The 13,235-nt window shown below is 39.3% G+C and overlaps 1 protein-coding gene and 1 long non-coding RNA gene across 8 annotated transcripts in view; one reads left to right on the top strand and one right to left on the bottom strand.

Moving 5' to 3' along the window:
• Positions 1-13,235, bottom strand: part of bcar3 (BCAR3 adaptor protein, NSP family member) — a 120,482-nt gene that overhangs the window by 55,818 nt on the left and 51,429 nt on the right. For all 5 annotated transcript variants that reach the window (XM_062999027.1, XM_062999029.1, XM_062999028.1 and 2 more), the window contains one exon: positions 6,417-6,741. In XM_062999027.1, coding sequence (XP_062855097.1) covers positions 6,417-6,741 — 325 coding nt within the window. The remainder of the gene's footprint in view (positions 1-6,416; positions 6,742-13,235) is intronic.
• The window catches only part of LOC134318210 (uncharacterized), a 64,053-nt gene that overhangs the window by 25,983 nt on the left and 24,835 nt on the right, over positions 1-13,235 (top strand). Inside the window, exons 2-4 of one of the 3 annotated variants that reach the window (XR_010013347.1) lie at positions 7,522-7,594; positions 7,994-8,105; positions 10,018-10,472. This is a non-coding gene — a long non-coding RNA (uncharacterized LOC134318210). Of the gene's footprint in view, positions 1-7,521; positions 7,595-7,980; positions 8,106-10,017; positions 10,473-13,235 lie in introns of those variants that run through there. The other 2 variants (XR_010013349.1, XR_010013348.1) reach the window with 2 other exon arrangements.

Genomic DNA, 13,235 nt, shown 5'->3' with positions numbered 1-13,235 from the left:
TACCTTAACCGCTAGGTTACAACTGCCCTGTTTATGCACGTCCAATTGCCCGATTGAGTCATGCTTCCTCTCCAACAATGCTGATCCCGGCTCTGACTGAGGAGAACGAAGCTAACCCACGCCCCCTCCGACATGCGACCTAAACGTTGACGAGTGCAATGTGGATCAGCACTGTGTATGAAGAGACGCACCCTGACAGCACTCTTTTCCCGTCTCTGTGCAGGCGCCATCAATCAACCAGCAGAGGTCGTAATTGCATTAGTTATTAGAGAGTCCCTGTCCGGCTTTTAATATCCCACCCCTATCTAAACAACAGGCCAATCGTTGTTCATGTGGCCGCTCAGCCCAGCCAGGCAGAGCTGATTCGATACGATGTATTCGAGATCCCAGCTCGGTGATAAGCGTGTGTTTTACCACTGCGCCACCTGAGCGGCTCTAAATAACTACTTGTACTTTAAAATACAACTGCAGAATGTTAATGAGGTACTACCTATGTGCAATCCCAAAGCAACACCTACCTATTAGACTTGTTGCAGTGACTGTATTAAAATTATATGAATTAAAAACTACATGCAAACAACATTGGCAACAATTCATGTAAAATAAGTTAGTAAGTAACAAAGGCACTAAAAAGTGGACAGTCTTTGTTTTAGTCTATTTTTGCTGTTTTTAATTTGTTTTTTTTCTCCACCACATAATATTCTAATGCCATGCAAGAAAATATTAATTATTATACAGTAGGAACAATTACAAATGGCTTTGTATTCACGGTGTATGTGTTCTTAAATAGCAGATATCAAACAGCCCTGTAGAACCTATGGTCAATAGAGCACCATTTATAATTTAGCCACATAAAATCATAAAGTTATTTTTTAGTAAATTCTTGAGTTATTAGATTAAGTAAGTATAAGAAATTGTGTGTGTGTCTGCCCTGCAATGGACTGGGGTCCAGGGTGTTATTGTGTGCCTTGTGCCCATTGAAAAGCTGCGATAGGCTCCAGCACCCCCCGCGACCCTAATTGGAAAAGCGGATAAGATGAATGAATGACGTATGAGAAATTGTACCTAAAACTATGAATTCCACTACAAATTATTTGAATCTGATTATAGTTATCAGCATAAGTTTAATGGGTTGGTACTCATCTCTGTGTTTGTAAATATCTGCACTGGTTAGCAACTGGTAAGAAGTTCATATGCCAGCCACACGACCCTATTTTAAGCTCATTAAACTGTAATGGCGGCACAGTGGCTAAGTGGGAGCACTGTCACCTCACAGCAAGAAGCGGTCTGGATCCCTTCTGTGTGGAGTTTGCATGTTCTCCTCGTGTCTGCGTAGGTTTCCTCCCACAGTCCAAAGACATGCAAGTGAGGTGAATTGGAGATACAAAATTGTCCATGACTGTGTTTGATATAACCTTGTGAACTGATGAACCTTGTCATGAGTAACTACCGTTCCTGTCATTAATGTAACCAAAGTGTAAAACATGACGTTAAAATCCTAATCAAACAAACATTAAACTGTAATAATAACTCACCTGATTTTATACACTCTAGCACTCCAAAAGTAAATGGACACTGGTTTCTAGTGTTAGCTTAGCAGGTCACAACTCCTGACTGCCAGCCAGACTGCTGCATTTATGGTCAATCCAAATTAAATCCAACTCATGGCTAGAAGTGTGATACAGCAGGAAAGAACTGATGACTGTGGTGTCAATGTAGAATTACCAAAACTGATAAACTGCTCAATATACATACAATTATTTACATATACCAGCTTTGGCATCCCAACCGCTCACTCTGCTCAGAATACTGTCTGTTTTTGCATCCTTCTATCTGCCCCCTCACTACCCTCTTCCACACAAACCCCTACACACACACATACACAAACACACACAGAGTGTTCGTCACCTCTTTCTCATGTCACGCAGAGTTGTAACCAGGTGTTGTTATGGTGATGAGAGTTGTACAAGGGGTCATTGCTAGCTCTAACGCCAGCTGAGCCTTATTGTGCACTAGCCATTTTTTACCTTAACTGCTCTCACAGGCAGTGAAATTGCAGACCAATATTAGGTAACCTTCTAAATGTCAGGCAACACAAACACACACATACACACAACTTCCCAGTGGAGTTAAAATTTATGTCTAGACTGCCTTTTATCTTTCTGCCGTGTCATATGGGTGGCTGTTATCTCAGTAGGTAATGCTATATTACGCTAAGGGTGTCTCTTATTTTCATGCAGTCTGAAGCTAGGAATGATTTTAGTTTAATCATTAAAGTTGAAAGTTTCTATACACTTTTAAGGGTGCTTTTAAATAATGCACATTTTGCACATGACTTACTGCAAGGCTGTATGCAGACCTCTTTTTAGGTTTCTCGTTTTAGGTTGGCGCCTTTTGATGTGGTGTTCGAAAACAAGTCAGCTCTTTGGGTCAGTTTTTTTTAGGCTATTAGACTCGCATTAGGGTCAAACTGTTGGATGATGAGAGATTGTGTCAGTATTAAAATACTGCAGTAAACTTTCTAGTTTTCAAATGGATAAATGAACAAGTTCATATTATAATGAACAAAAAATGGACAGTTGAGCTATTTTATTTGCTGTTTTATAGTTGCTGTGCTGCCTTTGAAGATTGTGCGTGTGTTGTAGTTTTGAAAGGAACGCCATTCTCTCGGTCATGTCTCTTCTTGCAAGGTTGTGATGCTATCAGAATATGGCAATCTGGTTAAACACAACTTAAAATAGTGCTGCTTTTTTGGGTCACTGATAAAATCAGTACAGATCAGACACAATCCTCAAGGTGAAGCACTGAGACACTGAAACAAGGGAAGAATAAAATGCTTGATTTTAGGTTTTGGAAATGAAAGAAGGGGCAGATAAGTCTTCAAAAGCAGAGAGGCATGAGCACTGAAACAAACAGATTGGTGTATAGTAAAAGACAGGGAAACAAACATGTAGAGACTAAAGCCAGGCTAGTACTGACCTGTGGTATTTGATTATATCTGAGCTGTTGTGGTTATTGTAATCGGGTAGTTAAGTGGAACAGGAGCGATAAATGTGACTCCACTAAACACTGATGCTTTAGACGATACCTCACACACTACTTTGCTATGCCACGTTGTCCAAAAATCAGCATCATTTACCTAATTCAGACAGTGTCTAAATCTATCAGTGTCCTGGTGCAGTATTACAGTAACAAGTATCACAACTCTACCTGCAGTAAAAGGTTGTGATGGAACAACTAATTTGGTGCAGTTATGTAAATTCATGGGTGCTTGAAAAGCAACTCGAATCCAGGTCTGCGCATGTGGGCTAGCATTAGCCAAAGACACAGTCGGCTGTGTCTGAGAGAGGAAAAAACGGATGGGATGTGCCATCCATGCACTGTATGGCAGCACCGACTGCCGGGCAAGAAACTGACCAATGTGGCAGAGCAAAGCAAGAAGCGTAGCCTGTTGCTGCGTACATGTAGAGCATTTTATATGAATCCACTGCTTGCTGGTGAATTGTAGTGAAATGTGGCTGTAAGTGCAATTAGATAAGTACATAAAAAAAGTCAACAAATGGCATTGTTGCTTGCTAATTGCTTGCCGATCGCTCACAGACTCAAGAAAAATATCTAGCATGGTAAATATCTGGACCTGTCGGCAACTCAATCATGTAGTGTGAAAGATGTTGTGATCAGGTTGTGACAGTCGTGAACGCAAGATACAGAAGGGAAACCCGGGACGGGGAAGGAGTTGTAAATATGTGGGGCAGAGTACATTGGCACACACACAAGCTTTAAAATATTTGTGACTTATCAATAACATTTGCAAAAAAAATTTTTTATTTAACTCCAGCTTTCCCTGCAGAACAGATGACCCCTGCTGGCTGTGTAGCCAAATCCCACCCACTTCACCCAGATTTATTTCATTTTTTTGCTTTTATGCTGCATATCAGCGTACAACTTTGATTGCTCGCTTATTGCTGATGTGCGTTTTGGACATGGTATCATTACACCGCTTGTCACTTCTCACGTGTGTGTTGTGACAAAACGTTGTTTGGATCCGGAAGGGGTTAGGGGCCTTGTTAGTATTTGAACCTACAACCTTCTAGTCGGTACCCACAGCTCTACCCACTTGGCTACCACTGTTGCTTTTAAACCATGTTTTTCAAATGAAGAGACACCAATGACTGCAACTTTCTTCTCTGATGAAAATGTGCTGCCAGTTTCGTATACAACCAACAACTGTCCCAAGAATACTTGCTATTGACTACCTTAACCTTCTCTGATGGGCAGCAAAGAAACTCCAGCAGGCCTGAAAGTCTTTGGACTTTGTAGGCTGTAGGAACTATTCTGGAGCTCTGGCCAAATTTCTGTCTTCTAAGCAGTTATCTGAGCTGTATGATTCCAATAAAGTTGATGTGAAGTGAATGCATTGCTCGTTTTGAACACTTAGTCAGTAATGAAGGGGAGGACATGTCGAGCATAATTGCACAGTTAGTCTGAAGCACTGATCTGCCCATTCTGACACATCATGTGTCATAGATTAAAATTTGTCATTGTTACAGGACAAGCAACAGCTGGCTGTGATGGGCAGTTTAAGTAAATGCTGTCTGTTTATATCGAGCCTTTGCTTTATTTTTACAATATAAATAGCCTTGTTGCAACACCAGCTTAGCACACATAAACTCAAGTTCAGCAAAAACCAGTTATCAGCCACTGAGAACAAAGAAGAAATAGGAACATAAGTCAGTCTGCAGTCAGTTTACAAAAAAACAGTTTGCAGATGAGGCAGTTCATGCTTTTTATAAGGTGATAGTGTAACTAACCATGTGTTGATGCTTTGAAGGGGGTTTATGTAAGGGGATGCTGCTTGAGCTGATTGTGTAAAATAAAAATTATTCTGGCTTTTATAACAGCTATTAGCTCTCTCATATGCTAAATGACCAGAACTCAGTTTGTGTTGACATTAGTAGTAAGATTTTCCTATTTTTACATTGAAATAAAGATTCTTGACATATTGATAACAAGACGAATGCATAGTACTGGAGTGGGTGGAATGAAAAGTGTAAGAACACAGAATATGTCAAAACCAACACTAGTACCCAAATGTACTTAATACGTTCTCAAATACCTTTTTTAAGTTTCAGAATGTGTTTAAAACTATAGTTGAGCAATCAGATGAATAAACACAAGTGTAATGTTTTTCACGTCCACTTATGCACAAGTTGTAACACTACACCGATCAGCCATAACATTAAAATCACCTCCTTGTTTCTACACTCACTGTCCATTTTATCGGCTCCACTTACCATATAGAAGCACTTTGTAGTTCTACAATTACTGACTAGTCCATCTGTTTTTCTGGATGCTTTGTTAGCCCTTTTTCATGCTGTTCTTCATGGTCAGGACCACTACAGAGTAGACATTATTTAGGTGGTGGGTCATTCTCAGCACTGCAGTGACACTGACATGGTGGTGGTGTGTTAGTGTGTGTTGTGCTGGTATGAGTGGATAAGACAAAGCAGCGCTGATCACTGCTGGACTGAGAATAGTCCACCAACCAAAAATATCCAGCCAACAGCGCCCACTGACTCGAAGAGCAGCAATAGATGAGCGATTGTCTCTGATTTTACATCTACAAGGTGGACCAACTAGGTAGGAGTGTCTAATAGAGTGGACAGTGAGTGGACACGGCATTTAAAAACTCCAGCAGCGCTGCTGTGTCTGATCCACTCATACCAGCACAACACACACTAACACACCACCACCATGTCGTTGTCAGTGGAGTGCTGAGAATGATCCACCACCCAAAAATACCTGCTCTGTGGTGGTCCTGACCATTGAAGAACAGGGTGAAAGGGGGCTAACAAAGCATCCAGAGAAACAGATGGACTACAGTCAGTAATTGAAAAGAGCTGAGATTTGATATCATGTATTCGAAATCCCAGCTCTGGTGTGCTAGCGTATTTTACCGCGGTGCCACCTGAGCGCCCGGGGCTTTTCATCTTTAATGAATGGTTATGGGTTTTAAGTTACTCATAGTTAGGTAGGGCTATTGATAGCTTAATTAGCTATAACTAAATGCTGCAGCCATGGTGTGTAAAATTACTGTAAATACTCTATTTAATATATCTTACTTTGTAAAGTGTACTTATAATGGTAGTTTTGCTCATAGGCACTTGAGTATATTTGTAAAGGCAAAAAATATGTTTACTTCTGTATTAGTCTGTTGGTCCAAAGGTGGACCAGTTTTAACTGGACCCTCGTAAAAAAAAAACCAAGCAATTTACCAGCACTGACTAACCATTATGCTCTGTCTACATGTTTTGTCATGAGTCATGAAGACACAATGTATGCACATATGGGTTGTATGCTAAATAATACACAATAATAAATCCCTGTGGCATAGACGGAGATTTGAAGTTTAATACCTGTGTGCTGTGTAATCCTCTCTCTGTAAACGAAGAGGTTGGTGTTCCTCTATAATGTTGTGTATAAGCGGTGATGAGGGTAGACGGTAGCATGTGGGGTGTGGCAGCGACCCACATGTCTCCCAAGGCCTAGACGGTAAGCCACCACTTCCCTTCTTTCTTCGGGGCAGGGTTCCATGGATGGAAATGCCCTGATAACTGGTGGTTGGGACTTCTGCCATGCTGGAACTCAACAGGTCCATAGAGGATGCCAGAGGACCATGCCGGCCCACGTGCATGTTCCTGGGCAAACTGGCAAACCTCCCCTCTGCCATCATCCTCAGTTCTGTAGAGAGTATAAGAAATATACACATACATTACAGTCTTGATTTATTATCATAAAAAAAAAAAAAAAAAAAAAAAACAAGCTTAGACCCTTCATAGTTTTTAATAGATTTTAAATTACATGCTGCATGTATATTTGCAGCACTGCATTAGTGATGCTCTGATCTTCATCCAAATCATAGTAAAACACACTTTTTGCTGAAACAAAGAATGTACACAAGTACTTATGTCCTGCCACACTAATCATTTCTAATAATCCAGCCTAATGGGCAGTGGTAGATCAGTGGTTAAGGTACTGGACTAGTAATCAGAAGGTTATCAGTTGAAGCCTTGCCACCACCAAGTTGCCACTGTTGGGCCGTTAAGCAAGACGCTTAACCCTCAATTCCTTGAATTGAATTCAGTCATAATTGTAAATCACTGTAAATGTTAGGGCAGTTGTAGTCTAGTGGTTAAGGTACTGGCCCAGCAATCAAAAGGTTGTTGGTTCAAGCCTCACCACTGCCAGGTTGGGCCCTTGAATAAGGCCCTTAACCCTCAATTGCTCGAATTGAATTCAGTCATAATTGTAAATTGCTGTAAATGTTAGGGCAGTTGTAGTCTAGTGGTTAAGGTACTGGACTAGCAATTAAAAGATTGTTGGTTCAAGCCTCACCACTGCCAGGTTGGGCCCTTGAACAAGGCCCTTAACCCTCAATTGCTTAGACAATATACCATGTTTTCTTAAAAAAAAAAACTGGCTGCATTAAACTAAAAATGTTTTTTGTTGTTTTCTCTGCAGAAATGCAGAATGCTGTGAATAACGTGCTGCAAAGCTGTGAAGCCTAATGGAGGAAGCATTATCTAAACTTACGGTATAAACAAATTATTAAGAGATATTTGCTTGGTATAATGCTAATGCTGGATTTAATAAATGAGAGGGGTTACAGTAGTAAACTATGGTAGGGGTTACAGTAGTAAACTAAACAAAGGAAGCAATAATATATAAAGGATGCATTAATTTGAAGACAGTGACTTTTAAGGTAATAAAATAAACATATTATCTGGGTGTTTATTTTTGCCATACCACTATTGCCGAGGGTGCTGTAAATAGGCAGATGGTAATGATTATTACAAGGACCCAAAATACCTCCCTAGAATTAAATTTGTCCAGATGGGATCAGGTTTAAGGGCCAGTTTTATAAAATACCGGTCATGCTAATTGTCATTATGTGTATCTCTGGATGTTTGCTTATGCTAGTTTGGATTCCCAGGTGGAGCGGTCCAGGTCCTTTCTGTGTGGAGTTTGCATGTTCTCCCTGTGTCTGCGTGGGTTTCTTCCGGGAGTTTCGGTTTCCTCCCACAGTCCAAGGCCATGCAAGTGAGGTGAATTGGAGATACTAAATTGTTCATAATTGTGTTTGATATTAAAGACTTGAATTGATAAATCTTGTGTAACCAGAAATAACCGGTCCTATCATAAATGTAACTAAAATGTGTAAAACGTGACGTTAAAATCCAAAAAAAAAAATTACTTCTGCTATTTTGGAAAACAATGGTTTAGATGAGGAAAATGACCAAACCACTTTAGTAAATCATAAACAAAATGTAATAATGATAACATTTAAAGTGCAGATCTTTACCCAGCAGTAATGCTGCATTGAAGTAAACTGTGCATGCAATAAATATGTTCATCCATTAAGTGCCTAAACATTTTCCTAACTGTAGCTTTGCAGCTTTTATTCTTCATATTCTTGCATGTCTTGAAATATATAATTCTGGTACTGTTTTGTATCTGCGTGGAACCTGTTATTTAGAGCTCTTTTGTAAAACAAGAGTAAGCTATCACACTGTTGGTTGTAATTTCTGCTGGTGTGTAAAAGGAAGCAAGAACAGGTAGTGTTGATGGATAAGCAGGCCTGACTTACAAAAATACAAATTATGCACTCCTGCTATTACAGAGCTGTCTCTGGCTAGGGGGGATGCTAAGGAATACGTCTGTTAGGTATAAGAGGCCATATTTCTGACCACATGAACTGCAGATTTTCTCCAAAACGCTGTTTACCTGAGCATTCCACAGCCTGCCTGTGGCACCACTAATTGGGTATAAAAGTGAAGTCTACATGCACTTGGCATTTCACAGACGTATTCATTTTCAAACCTACAGACACTTTGCGTCTCAGACTCATCATTGCTGTAGGTTCCTGCACTTGTTCCTGCATGTCCAACCACAAAAGCCTTCCGTATGCATGTATTCATTACGACTAACAATACAGGCTCAGGGTTTGTTTGTGTGCTTGTAAAGAGGCCAGTGATTTAGATCAGAATTATGACGTTGCACTGAGTGGCCTCAGAATGCGTTTTAAATTTAATATCACCGTGCCAGACTGTGCATATAAACCTGTCGTTTATAGGTTTGAGATTTACTCCTTTACTTTTTACTTTCCATGACTAAGCTGCACTGTTACACTTTTAGCCTTCTTTGCAGTAAGTCTTAGCTTTAGAGTAAATGTAATTGTAGGGCAGTGTGCCAGCATGCTGAAAGCCACAAAGTGCATTAATATACACTAATGTACACTAATAATCTAATCATTGAAGATTTTCAATCAGATTATTTGGTCAGGTATGTGGTCATACATAGAACAAGGCCTTTACAGGGTTTAAAGTAATCAGATTTAGAAACCTGGATTTTAGTCTATAGTAGTCCTATAGTAGTCAGGTTATTTAAAGAATGCATTTTGCTAATCAGATTGTGTATGCAAAAAATATTTCTGCATCCCGAACATAATACATACTACATATTACATGAGAATGCTAACCCCTATACTTCCATATCAGCAACATGTAGAGAATAACATTTTTAGTAGAGGCATAATGATTGGTGCAGCCCATTATTTAGTTCAGTTTAAATCACAATTCTATTATCTATTATCATGATTCAATTGAATAAAACCAAAATTAAATCACACATTTATCATTTTTAAAGCATAAACAATGTAAACCCATGTGTGTTTGCTTATTAAAATATACTTTGTCACTTGTAATTAAAATGGAAAAAAAAACTCGACAAATAAGTGGGTTCCTTTATTCTTTTTTTAAGAAACCAGTTAAGTATTTTGACTGTATGTTTACATTTTTTAAAATCTGTACAGATGTAGTTTCTTAGCTGAAAAAATTATCATTTTTGTTATTCTATTTGTTTCCTAAAGTGATGTGTAATGCTCCAGTGTTGTTTGCAGAAAAGCCGTTCTCCAACCCTCTTACACTCACTCACTTTCTTAATCGTGTATCCAATTAGGATCGCTTTTCAGCTTTTCAATGGGCTCAAGGCACACAGTACCACCCTGGACGGGGCGCCAGTCCATCGCAGGGCGGAGATATACCTATAGGGCAATTCAGTGTCTCCAATTAACCTGACGGCATGTTTTTGGACTGTGGGGGGAAACCGGAGCTCCTGGAGGAAAACCACGCAGACACGAGGAGAACATGTAAACTTCGCCCAGAAAGGACCTGGACTGGGGATCGAACCCAGGACCTTCTTGCTGTGAGGCGACAGTGCTACTCTCTGTGCCGCCCAACCCTCTTGGCAAAGAATTTTTGTTTTGTCTGACATTTTAAACACACACCTTTGCTTCTTTTATGTAAATGAAATGTGTATAGGGTGTAGGAACAAATATTGTTTTCTGTGTAACTGTTGTTCCTGCTGTTTTCAGGTTATTCTGCAACTCTTCTCAAATGAACTGTATTCTCTCTTGCCTGTCTATTATTAGTTTGATAGCATGTTGTACAAAAATCTAGTGTTGTGCACCTGGTTAAATACTTTTGGTTCCAAAAATTTGTCAAAGGAAATGTTGAATATCTGCAGTGTTTGCTTTGGCTCTGTAGCATTTTCTGTTCCACTGTTGCTAGAAAACTCATTTACCACTCACTATTTATTTACTACACATTGCCTAAAAGTCCTTTATAATGAAACAATTTTAATCATTTATTAGCATTTTTATTAAGCACTTGATTGTTTTGTAACCTCTAACTACAAATGAACTTGCTACATACACCCACACCACCCAAGAAAAAATTAGAATCTGCCAGTAATGAGACTTTATTGGATTCCTTATTATATGCTAATATTGGAAAATATAAACACTGTCACTGTTCACAATGAAGCTTGTCTGTTAGAAGATGTGAGGGTAATATTTTCTTGACTCTGGTGTTAGATGTATGTGCACATGTTGACTCCTTTAAAGAGCACTAGTCTGGCTACTTGCCCAAAACGCACAGTGGGGCAGGTACTGTTGGCTGACCCCTTTGTCCCTTTGGGGAGTGTGTGTGTGTCTAAGAAACTTAATCTCAGACTATGTCAGGCCCTCTTCTAAGGCTCTGACATTAAGTGATGTTGGAATCTCCCTGAGGTTAAAATGAAATCATCACATTACAATAGTTATCACATTTCGTCATTGTGTACCTTGTGATATGTTTACAGGTACATTAATAATGTCATCATCATGGATTTCAGCAGTTATCCGTTCAATTAAGTGCCATAAATATGTTAAATAAGCAAAATGTTAAACAAGGGTGAGATTGTTGCTGGATTTCAATCAAATAATTAAAAACAACTGGATTTGAGAGCACTAAGAGCAGTTTTTAGCACACTTAAAAAGAACAGACAAAAAAGAATAAGCAAAATAGTTACCAGACACGAGGATGCATGTATCTATGTTGTTGTGCATCACTTACTTATCTGCATAACTTTTAATTTTTCTGCACATTTGCATTTAAGCTTCCTTTGTGTATACCACTTCAACATCAATGAATGAACGCACACAGGAATGCTAGTGAGACAAATCAGATAACTCGCAGACTAGGGATGTAACGATGCACCACAGGACAGTTAAAAATCTATTCACATGTGTAACGATCAAATCTGTTTACATGTATAATGAATCGATATTCACTTTAAACAGCAGAGGGCACTGGCACCATTCACCTCACCTGGTTGTTGACACTACAGGGTTGCCAGGTTCGGAATTTTTCAGCCAAATTTATTTATGTGAGGATAATTTCTTTATTTGTATTATTCATTTATTTAGTTAATGTTGGATTTGTTTTAAAGTTTCATTTCAGTTTTTTTTTTAACAAAAAGGGAAATGTGCAGCATAGTTTTGCATAGTTTGTACCTACCTCAGAAATAAAAGGACATTCATTATTTGGATTAATAAAAGATAAGCACATATACAGTATTTTATTTTTTTAAAGAGAAATAATAAAAGGAAACTTTTGTAATTTGTCTTCAATTGTATTTTGTTTTAAAAATCGGGAAAAATCGTATCGCAAATCCAGTATCGTAAATCGCATAGCATCGTGGGTAGAGTGTATCGTTACATCCCTTTCAAAGACACGTGTGGACTTGTTGGTCACTTAATGCTTTTTATTATCTTATACTGAATCAGATTACTAACAAAAACGCAGTTTCATCAAGAATATGGCAACTGACCATAAGCTTGTTGGACATACCATTCTGAAATCATGAGCAGTAATGTGGTACTTGTCAGGGAGATTCCAACATCCCCAACACTGCCACCCTTTCTGCCCATTTCTCCCCACCTGATGCTCTAACCGGCTCTACTTTTCTGGGAGGATGACCTTCCACAAGACTTTGTAATGTGTCTCTGAGTCAAAAGAGCATTTGTGAGGTCAGGCACTGATGCATAATGAGAAGGACTGCCTCAAAATCCAATCGGGGCTCTGAGCAAACCACTGGATTTCCTTCCTTTATGAACGAACCTCATGTTGTGCACAGGCTAAAACAAGGATCTTTCTCAAACTGCATACAGTTGGGCGGTGGCTCAGTGGGTAACACTGTCGCCTCACAACAAGCTGGGTTCATTTCCCAGGTGGAGCGATTCGGGTTCTTTCTGTGTGGAGGTTGCATGTTCTCCATGTGTCTGTGTGGGTGTTCTCCGGGAGCCCCGGTTTTCTCCCACAGTCCAAAGACATGCAGGTGAGGTAAAGTGGAGATACAAAATTGTCCATGACTGTGTTTGACATTAAAGACTTGGACTGATGAACTACCTGTCCTGTCATTAATGTAACCAAAGTGTATAAACTTGTTGATAAAATCTTAATAAATAATTAAATAAATAAAACATACAGTTTATTTAATATAATTGCTTTATACACCTGATATAAATGGGTGTAGTAATTTTTATCTACCACATATTTGAGGTCTACCCCCTCTACAGAGGGTTTGTATTTAATCAGGGACCCTCTACACTTCCTGAGCTGTGTTTACCCAGCAGAGTAACACACCTGGAGCACCTGGAGTGTCCGTGGCCTTGAAATGCAACACTCCATTACTCCTACTGCTTTTCATGTGGTCCGGATCAGGTAGCTAACATCCACAGATCCTCATGACTGAGTGATTATTATGGTTAGAAATCCCCTGGAGTATTATCACCTTTTTCCATGCCTGTGCTGTCTGTAGCGTGAGCAATAGCCCTGCTGCTTTAGTGATCTATG

This window comes from Trichomycterus rosablanca, chromosome 7, assembly GCF_030014385.1.
Source record: "Trichomycterus rosablanca isolate fTriRos1 chromosome 7, fTriRos1.hap1, whole genome shotgun sequence".
Taxonomy (NCBI): domain Eukaryota; kingdom Metazoa; phylum Chordata; class Actinopteri; order Siluriformes; family Trichomycteridae; genus Trichomycterus; species Trichomycterus rosablanca.
This window is presented reverse-complemented; position numbering and strand designations above follow the sequence as displayed.